We start from the raw sequence: 11,236 nt of genomic DNA on the forward strand, positions 1-11,236 counted from the left end.
TACTCACCCTCATGTAGTTCCACACCCGTAAGACCTTCGTTCATCTTCAGAACACAAATTAAGATATTTTTAATGAAATCTGAGAGATTTTTTTTTTTTAATCTCCCATAGAAGGCAATGCAATTACCACATTCAAGGTCCAGAAAAGTAGTAAAGACATTGTTAAAACCGTTGACGTGACTACAGTGTTTCAACCTTAATGTTATGAAGCGACGAGAATACTTTTTGTGTGTGAAAACAAAACAACAATTTCTTCTCGACCTTGTCAGTCTTCTACGCAGTTGATGCAGTGAACGCAGTGTAGCACTTCCAGGTTATACGCCAGAATGCTGACTCTTAGACATTGCTTTAAGTACAGGGATGTTGATAAGCTGGAATAGAAACATTACTTAGCTTCTTAAAATCTGGCCAGAATAAGGTGTCTTCTGCTGCCTCCCATTTAAACAGGCTGTTTGTAGTGCACTGATGATGTTTTTCTGCTTTTCCAGACACTCACAAGGTTTTGGATAAGAGCTTGTGTGTGAGAGCAGATATTATTCTGATTATTGTTCATTTGTATATTCCAGTAGATGGCGCTGTAATGCTTCTATATAACAAGGCCTGTGTGTGAACAGTCTCATGTGACTGAGCTGCTGTATTCAGTGAAGACTGAAGCCGCATGTTACAGGACATCTATTGACAGTTACCGGTGTGATTCTAGGCTGATTCTGTTTTCTTTGTGCATGGGATGTTCTTGGACGTGCATCTTGAAATCTTGAATCTTAAGCCCCCGTCCCTTTAATCTCTAATAGCAAAGTGCCGTTTTGTTTGTATTTGTGGTGCAATAGCTTCTCATTATTGAGTGAATGCACAAGTGTGCATGTTACCATGTTTTTACCATGCTATTACTTCACTTTCTCCTTTTTTTTTTTTTTTTTTCTTTTTTTTTTTTATTTCAATTTCAAATTTTTCAAGAATTTCAGCAAAAAACTGTGATGCAAGAAAATATTTTATCAATATTTATGAGAAATTTATTTGAATATATCATTAGACACATGATTATTGTGATAATTCATCTAATTAAATTTAAATGAAATTTGTAACTCATGACTGCTCAAAACAGTTTAAATGTATGAAACCTACATATTATTTTCTCTAAATTACTCTGAAATGTTTTCAAACAAAATATATTCATTTTTCTTGCATAAACTTTTACTCTCATATGAAAAAAGAGTGATGATAAACAGCTTGAATCTCCTTTTCATGCTGCAGTGTTTCATCAGTAGGTGGCAGCAAAGTGAAATGTGGATTTAAGGTGATGATACACACTTTTTGAGCAATGTTGCCAAGCGATGTTGCTTGGGCACTTTCCCATTGAGAATAGGCAACAAATTTCAATCTAAAGTATCCAAATAGAAATGTGTTGCCCATTCTCAATGGGAAGTGCTCAAGCAACATCACTCTGCAACATTGCCTGGCAACATTGCTCAAAAAGTTGGCCTGTGTTCATTTTTTTTCCCAGAATTATTGTGTGTATGTGCAAGCATGTTTATAAACAAAATGCTGTCCCAGTGGAAAGGAAAAAGTGTGTGTGCGTGCATAGGTGTAGGAAAATTGCTGAATTTATTTTATAGAAGTAATTTGAGATGAATCTGACCAATATATCAAACCAGTATAATTTAAAGCCACATTTCACTTTCAAGTCAAAATGGACCTGAATGCAAAAGTTGTAACAATTTAGTTTAAATGGTTACATCTCTCACATTTTTGTTTAAAAAAAAAATCTGGAAAGAATGTGTATATTGACAGTCTAAAGCCTGGGACACACCAAACCGACATCAACAAAAATTGACAGTGTTGTCACCTCGCGTCGGCTGCGTCTGGACTAAAAAAGCTGTACTTGACTAGAGGATGAGATTTTGAAGCCCAAAAATGTGCATCATAAAAATAATCCATACAGCTCCAGAGGGTTATTTATAACTTTATAAACTATAATAACTGGCTTCCGGCAACAGCCGTACGCAAGTCGAGTTACGGCAAAAGAGTGACGTCTGACCCGACGTATAACATAATGGCGAGGAGAGAGCAAAGCAAAACACCGGTCACGAATTAGAAGTCAAAAATGAGAATATTTAAAGAAAAATGTTGGAGGATGTCGATATATGAGAAGAGTAGCTTGAGTTTGTTGCCCAGCTCTATTTGTTTAAACTGCAAGCTTACACTACTCTTACATCTTAAGTCATACAAAAACGCGTCGCTTCGCTTCAGAAGGCTTTTATCAACCCTCTGAATTTTTGTGGATTACTTTTATGATGGATGGATGCATTTATTTGGGCTTCAAAATCTCAAGCACCATTTACTCCCATTATGAAGCTCAGAAGAGCCAGGATATTTTTTAATATAACTCTGATTGTGTTCGTCTGAAAGAAGATAGTCGTATCCACCTAGGATGGCTTGAGATGAGTAAATCATGGGATAATTTTCATTTTTGGGTGAACTAACCCTTTAACACAAGTTTTATGTACCTCTTGGGGGTTAAAATGGACCCAAATGCAATAGGAGGGGAGGGGAGTGGACATGTGTCTATATGTGGCGCACCAGCAGCTCCTGTGTTTTCTGGGATGTTCTGCTCTCCAGGACGTCTAGTAGGACGTTTCCTCCTTCAGCATGTGTCAGCACTGATCTGACCTGAGCTGCAGATGTGTGACTGTGGCAAGGCGTCTCTCTGTCTCTGTCTCTCGGTCACATCAGCTGCCCGCTGGGCCCGTGTTTATGACTCCAGCGCTCGAGCAGAGGTCTGAATATTTATCAGCAGCGCTCCACTGCCCGTCTGTGATCGTAATCTCTATTGATAAGGGCAAACTTTGTCACAAACACTCTCATCCCTGGGGCTCGACGTCATCTGTATTTACGAGCGTGCGATGAGGAGGCAGTAGCCGGTTGGACAGGCTGTAGGAAATCACTGTATCGCTGCTCTCAGGTGGAAAGTCGTTGTTTTACCTTTGTTGTTTTTGTGTTGTGTACAGTGTTGGGTAAGTTATAAAAGTAAATGATTACATCTTCAACAGTGTAGTTACTGTACTAATTACTCTAAATAATGCATTACTAATTACTTTATAAGTCCCATATCAACCTCGACTAGTACAATACAAGGATAGTTCCACCAATGTAGACAGAGCTTATAATAATAATAATAATAATAATCTTTTTTTTCTGTCGTTTATGGATGTGCATCAGCTTTTCCAAATACTGTTCCTCACAATTCACATGTCTACTGCTCGAAAGATTGGAAGCTGCTTTGTTATTTCTCTTTGGAGGAAGTTCAGCCTTTGCATCGGTAAGCATTGAACTTTGTTTTTCTTTTTTCTTCTCTTCCCATCAGCCCTTGGGTGCTGAGGGCAGCTGGCAGCCCTCCGTCCACCTCTACATTTGCCTCCATTGTGGAGGAAGAGAGAAAACAGGAAGCCGCACTTATCCGCAGCCGTGAGAAGCCGCTAGCACTCATACAGGTGACGAGATTCTGTATTATGTGCATGTGACATAGACACACCTTTGCCTGACAAATTTAAGTCTTGTGTTGACTTAAAGGGTTAGTTCAACCAAAAATGAAAATTCTGTCATTTATTACTCACCCTCATGCCGTTCCACACCCGTAAGACCTTCGTTAATCTTCTGAACACAAATTAAGATATTTTAGTTGAAATCCGATGACTCAGTGAGGCCTTCATAGACAGCAATGACACTTACTCTCTCAAGATCCATAAAGGTACTAAAAACATATTTAAATCATGTGAGTACAGTGCTTCAATATTAATATTATAAAGCGGCGGGAATATTTTTGGAGCGCCAAAAAAAACAAAATAACGACTTATTTAGTGATGGCCGATTTCAAAACACTGCTTCAGGAAGCATCGGAGCACAAATGAATCAGTGTGTCGAATCATGATTCAGATCGCGTGTCAAACTGCCAACGGCTGAAATCACGTGACTTTGGCGCTCCGAACAGCAGATTCGACACACTGATTCATCTGTGCTCAGATGCTTCCTGAAGCAGTGTTTTGAAATCGGCCATCACTAAATAAGTCGTTATTTTGTTTTTTTTGGCGCTCCAAAAATATTCTCGTCGCTTTATAATATTAATATTGAACCACTGTACTCACATGAACTGATTTAAATATGCTTTTAGTACCTTTATGGATCTTGAGAGAGGAAATGTCATTGCTCCCTATGGAGGCCTCACTGAGCCATCGGATTTCAACTAAAATATCTTAATTTGTGTTCCGAAGATTAACGAAGGTCTTACGGGTGTGGAACGACATGAGGGTGAGGAATAAATGACAGAATTTTCATTTTTGGGTGAACTAACCCTTTAAAAACAGTGACTTTAACTTGACAATGGCATTAGTTCAGATTGTCAAATTGTATAACTGCAAGAAAACAGCATGATATTCATGATTCAAAAACAAAACATTTTCTACTTTGAAGCATTTCTGCTTTTTGAATGATAATGATTAAGATGTGTACATTTGTGTACTCAGTGTATACTTGATATCATATTTAAATCTAAACTGTGATTGAAAATGTTATAAAATTGTAGAATTGTATGAAAAAGACAATGTTGAGTGACAGTAAAGACTTTTATTTCAAATAAATGCCGTTCTTTTGAACTTTCTAAAGATTCCTGAGAAAAATATATCTTGGTTTCTACAAAAATATAAAGTAGCACAATTGTTTTCAACGTTGATAATCGGGGCTTGACATTAACACCTGCCAACTTGAATTTTATATATATAATATATATACATTTTACATTTTAATTTGTAGTCTTTTAAAAAGGCATCTGAAATAATACACTATTGTACAGCTACTCCGACAGCGAGTTGACACACAAACCCGCCTCCCCTCACTCGTTTCATTTGCTCCAGATGAATATTGCTGGTGTTACTGAGCTTGAATTTCGGCGTGGGATTGTGCTTATTGCTCATTATTTTACTCATTCCAACAGATTTTGTGCTCACACCCAAAGTGCGCCACATTAAAGGTCCTGTTCTTCGTGATCCCATGTTTCAAACTTTAGTTAGTGTGTAATGTTGTTGTTAGAGTATAAATAAAATCTGTAAAATTTTAAAGCTCAAAGTTCAATGCCAAGCGAGATATTTTATTTAACAGAAGTCGCCTACATCGAACGGCCAGTTTGGACTACATCCCTCTACTTCCTTCTTTAATGACGTCACTAAAACAGTTTTTTGACTAACCTCCGCCCACAGGAATACACAAGAGTTGCGTTTGTAGAGTGTGTTTGTCGCCATGTCGTCGAAACGCTGTTATTTTCATCCCGCAGTCCAATCACCGGGTCTGATTCCGGCTCAAATTGATAGGGTAAAATTAAAGACATGTTTACAATAACACTGAGCGCGTGCATCTCCCCGTTATGGTAAGAGGCGTGACCTTTCCGGGCAAGGTTCGCTAAGCTGCTGTCGAATCACAACACAGGAACCGCTGGCACAATCAGAACTCGTTACGTATTTCTGAAGGAGGGACTTCATAGAACAAGGAAGTCATCAGCCCGTTTTTATGACAGTGGAAACAGCAGTATACAGATAAGTAAATTATGTGAAAAATACTGTGTTTTTTTACACACGAAACATGAACACGTTATATTGCACACTATAAACACAATCAAAGCTTCAAAAAAACACGAAAAATGGGACCTTTAAGCCATCTCTCAGTACTAAATTGAGTTCTTTTTCACTGCTATTGCACTCAAATACCACTGAGAAAGAAAACGCATGTGTAACAGTATAATGGATCCGTGTGTCATGTCTTAAAGTGACAGCAGCCTAATATATATTTCCTAATAAATATATATATATATATATATATATATATATATATATATATATATATATATATATATATATATATATATATATATATATATATATATATATATATATATATCAGAAATGTATAGAGATCAGAAATGTTTCTTGAGCATCAAATCATCATATTAGAATGATTTCTGAAGGATCATGTGACACTGAAGACTGGAGTAATGATGCTGAAAATGATCACAGGAATAAATTACATTTTAAAATATATTCAGATAGAAAACTGTAGTAATATTGCAAAAACAGTTTTACTGTTTTTACTGTATTTTGATCAAATAAATGCAGCCTTCTTTCAGAAACATTTTTTAAAAAATCTTATGACCCCAATTATTTAACAAGTAGTATACATCTCTAAGAACTTTGCAAATGTGTATTACACTAGATTTTTCAAATACTTTTGTCATTGACACTTATATTCTGTTCTTCTCATTTTTACTGTAGATTGAAGAACGAGCCATTCAGGACCTGTTACTCCATTACAAGGCCGTTAATAATCCAGAGGAGCTGATATTGGTGGAAAGATCACCACAAGGTCCAATCGCCGCCCCCACCTGGAACAAACACTGATGCTAACACAGCGTTGCCGTAACACCCGTGACATCACGCTCACGCTCATGTTTCAGGCAGTATTAAGGTGCATCACAAGCCCTGTTCTGTTTTCCTCACCTTATTCTGCAAAATGCACACTTGTTTTCTTAGACAGCTTGCTTTTTCTTTCTTTCATCATTAATTTAGCTGTTTTCTCATGAGAAAAGACTGGAATGTGAAGTGTAATCTATTGTTCTTAGCTCCGAAGAGTTCCACATGTGCCAAAGGATGTTTGTATCTATTCTTCTTTTTCTTTTTTTAATGTTCATGTGGTGCAGTGATCCCACAGGTTGTGCGAGTGTGTGTGCATGTGCGCCCGTGTGCGTGTGTGTGTTCCTTATGGAGACCAGGCACACACACATAAAACTCACCCATTGTGGCAAGATGAAGAAAATCCAATCAGCCGTGAAAAGCAATAAAGGCTTTATTAGGTTGCTCACAAGGGCTGTTTGAAGCAGCTAGTTTAAAAGAAATTTGTGCCCGACGAAAGGAGCTGAGATTTACAAATATGCATTTTATATTTTGCTTCCTCGTGCAATCCACATAAATAACATTCTCATTTGGGGCTGGGTGTAATGATAGTTTTTATGTTTATGTCACTATCAGAATATGATTGGTACTATAGTTTAAAAAAAAGATCATTGTTCATTCTTTGAATAACCCTGTGTCATTTTTGCTTAATGTTAAGAGAAGATATTTGCAGTGGCATGAAATAAAGAGCTGAATGTGAGCATCACCGATTGTTTTATGTGTCTTCTTGCATCTCTAAAGGGATAGTTCACCCAAAAATGAACATGATCTGTCATCATTTACTCACCCTCATGTCGTGATCTATGAGTCTCCAGATCTCCATTGGCACTGTAGGTCTGACAGATAGCCGTACAAATGCATATTAATCTGAGAGAGGAGCAAGTATCTTAAAATAAAAATAATTCACCGTCATTCTAGCATTCCGGCACTGTGGCTTGGTTAAGGCCAAGACCATATAATATTATTTAATACCTTGTTTTTACATTTTATGCACTGGTTAAGACAATCAAGTTTGCCAAACCCTGAACCTCAAAATTGCTATGAACAGTCTTTGCCCTTGATTCATTCACTTCCCTTTCTTTAGGGGTCCAAGCAGCCAAGATGCTGAACTTCATTGTATTTACTGTTCTGCCAATTATTCTTTTTCTGCTGTAATACATCCAATTTTGTTCATCCTGAGACATTTTCTGTCTTTTTAAATTTTCTGAAAAACTTACTTTTAAAAAAAAAAAAAAAAAAAAAAAAAAAAATCTTCCTAGGCCATTGGTTAGATTTGCACGAGACTTGGCACGTATCATCCCAGCATCCTCATGACAAAATGTTACAAAAAGTTTGATTCAATAAAGCGTTGTGAAGACATAAGGCTTCGATTTTGACTACTCAACCTGAATCTGCTCAATGCAATGTCCAAACTTGAAACTTGAAATGCATAGACAACAGGTCATTCTGAGGATGAATGCCAAGGTGTGCCAATGTCTGCCCATAGGGGGCACTACAACTAAAAACTTGTCATAATTACAAAAATTAAAATAAAATTTAATGTGTATCTTGTTTTGCATAACTACATGAGGCTGTGCACTATATTTGTTGAGGATCGGCCACAATGTAGCACTATAATAAGCTAATTTATGTTTTTGCTAATAACTGAAAATGTGATGGCTTGAATAAAAATTCAACTTTCCTCTAAATCATTCAGTGATCCAGTTCAGTTGTATCGCCTAATCATCCACATGAGCCAATGCTCATACTAAATGACTATAATTAATATGAAGGTAGGGTTGGGCTCGATACCACAATTTTGGCTTCGGTACGGTACCACAATCTAAAACCGTGGTATCGATATTAAATTGATATCATACAGGGTCTGAATTTTGATATGTGTATATCATTCCCAAAATATACACATATACACAATTACATTATTTCAAAATATCCGTATTCACGCAAACATTATCTGTTATGTCTTAACTGTTGGGGAGAAACATCTGATGTGTAACATTATATTAGATCCGTGTGATATAGGTCATAAATGTATAGGCTGTCTGTTTCATTAAAGGTGCCGTAGAATAAAAAAATTGAATTTACCTTGGCATAGTTGAATAACAAGAGTTCAGTACATGGAAATGACATACAGTGAGTCTCAAACTCCATTGTTTCCTCCTCCTTATATAAATCTCATTTGTTTAAAAGACCTCCGAAGAACAGGCGAATCTCAACATAACACCAACTGTTACGTAACAGTCGGGATCATTAATATGTACGCCCCCAATATTTGCATATGCCAGCTCATGTTCAAGGCATTACACAAGGGCAGCCAGTATTAACATCTGGATCTGTGCACAGCTGAATCATCAGACTAGGTAAGCAAGCAAGGACAATAGCGAAAAATGGCAGATGGAGCAATAATAACTGACATGATCTATGATAATATGATATTTTTAGTGATATTTGTGAATTGTCTTTATAAATGTTTCGTTAGCATGTTACTAATGTACTGTTAAATGTGGTTAAAGTTACCATCGTTTATTACTGTATTTACAGAGACAAGACTGTTGTTATTTTCATTTTATAAACACTTGCAGTCTGTATAATTATAACACAACTTCATTCTTTATAAATCTCTCCAACAGTGTGTAATGTTAGCTTTAGCCACGGAGCACTATCAAACTCATTCAGAATCAAATGTAAACATCCAAATAAATACAATACTTACGCGACATGCTGCATGATGAACACTTTGTAAAGATCCATTTTGAGGGTTATATTAGCTGTGTGAACTTTGTTTATGCTGTTTAAGGCAGTCACAAGCTCGGGGGCGGGGAGCGTGAGGAATTAAAGGGGAAGCAGCCTGAATCGGCGCATATTTAATGATGTCCCAAAATAGGCAGTTACAAAAATTAATTTAAAAAAATCTATGGGGTATTTTGAGCTGAAACTTCACAGACACATTCAGGGGACACCTTAGACTTATATTACATCTTGTGAAAAAGCATTCTAGGGCACCTTTAATGTTAATCAAACAATTGGAATTCATGGGGTAAAAAAGATGAATAAATGTATTTTGGCATGGTTTGTGACAAATTTGGTGTTTTTCATCAGGGATTTTAATGTATGGTTGCTATAGGCGACTTTGTTTTGGAACCTTCAGAAAACTTTAACTCGATTTTTCCCAAAATTGACTTTGCTGACTCTATCGACTTCAGACAGGTGTAGCTCATTCATTCTTTGTCAGATTCCAACAAATCATACATCATTTTGAAGGTTTTTTAATGTGAGAATAATAACTAAAATTTTGAAAATTTGCTCATTGCAACTCATTTTGCCAGCATATTATGATGTGGGATTTCGTCCGGACCGTATAGATTAGGTGTATTCGGTGCTGCGCAGACCGATCAGTATAACATCAAAGTACCTCGAGAGCGATTAGAGAACAGACGGCTCCGTATGCTTTCACGGTACTTTGATGTCATACACTGATCGGTCTGCGCAGCGCCGCTTCAAGTCAAGCACACCTAATGATCTGTTCAGCTCATATGAAAATGAAGTGAATCATAGAAGGACCTCATGTCCACTTGTGCCTGTTTTAGCAGACCTCTGTTGACTCGATGTTTTTACAGTCGTCGGGGTCAGAGAAGAACGTGTCTCGAGTGACGTTGCTTCAGTGATGTCACCTCTCTTTCATTTGTCAAATTTGCGCTCATGCAGTCATCTCAAGCCCGTCCTAATGAATTTGATGTTTGGTGTGATTTGATTAAGGAGACAGTCCTTTCCTTACGAACAAACCTCTCTCTTTGCATGCGTTACAGTCATCAGAGTATTAAAAACCAGCCTTTAACAGAGTGCATCAGATGACCCCTCCATAAATAAGTGCATGATGGTTAAGGGTCCTAATGTGCCGTAATTACTGCGACAGTTCAGTTCAAGCATCTGCCAGACATGCAGTGAGGTGAATGATAATCACTTACTTGGCTGAATTAGAGAGGAGATATGATGGCCAGCGAGAGTTCAGGAGATTGGAAAGAAGTATGCAACGCTGTTACAAAAGCTGGCACGTGTCTTAATACAGTGTTTTAATATAATTAACAGTTTAAAACAGCTTTTGTGGTTTTATGACAATATATAAATAAAAAATGCATTACCGTTCAGTGTTTTGTTTTTTGAAAGAAATTAATATTTTTATTCAGCAATTATGCAATAAATTGAACAGAAGTGACAGTAAAGAAATGTATAATGTAACAAAAGTTTTTCTTTTTAAATAAATGCTGCTCTTTTAATTTTTTCTATTCATCAAAGAATCCTGAAAAAAAAATGTATCACGGTTTCCACAAAAATATGAAGCAGCACAACTGTTTTCAACATTGATAATAATCAGAAATAATTTTATGCCAGACTGCTTCACAAACGAGGGTCAATTCAACACAGAATTTGCACAAAAGATTAACATGACGACACATGATAGTCGATGAGTTGAATCAACTCCACAGCAACTACATAAATGTATCCACTAACCATTCAGAAACGTCCAGTTTCATTCTAAAAGTTGTAACTTCTTCCTGAGTCTCTCCATCAGTGTCGACTCCGGTTTGAACAATGTAAGGCTGAACACCGTTACTGACAATCCTCATTTTGGCTGCGTGAGATTCTCCAGCTTTGTTGTTGTTGAGCTGTTAAAGCTCCGCCCTCTTCTGGAAAGGGGGCCGGGAGCAGCAGCTCATTTGCATTTAAAGGGACACACACCTAAACAGCGT

At 37.1% G+C, this 11,236-nt stretch overlaps 1 protein-coding gene across 2 annotated transcripts in view; it reads left to right on the plus strand.

Moving 5' to 3' along the window:
* Positions 1-7,194, plus strand: part of ibtk (inhibitor of Bruton agammaglobulinemia tyrosine kinase) — a 57,458-nt gene extending 50,264 nt beyond the window's left edge. For both annotated transcript variants that reach the window (XM_048151931.1, XM_048151930.1), the window contains exons 27-28: positions 3,362-3,488; positions 6,312-7,194. In XM_048151931.1, the coding sequence (XP_048007888.1) occupies positions 3,362-3,488; positions 6,312-6,437 (253 nt within the window). In that variant the 3' untranslated portion in view covers positions 6,438-7,194. The remainder of the gene's footprint in view (positions 1-3,361; positions 3,489-6,311) is intronic.
* Positions 7,195-11,236: the final 4,042 nt, after the last annotated feature.

The sequence above is a fragment of the Megalobrama amblycephala genome, linkage group LG13 (assembly GCF_018812025.1).
Source record: "Megalobrama amblycephala isolate DHTTF-2021 linkage group LG13, ASM1881202v1, whole genome shotgun sequence".
In the NCBI taxonomy this organism is placed as follows: domain Eukaryota; kingdom Metazoa; phylum Chordata; class Actinopteri; order Cypriniformes; family Xenocyprididae; genus Megalobrama; species Megalobrama amblycephala.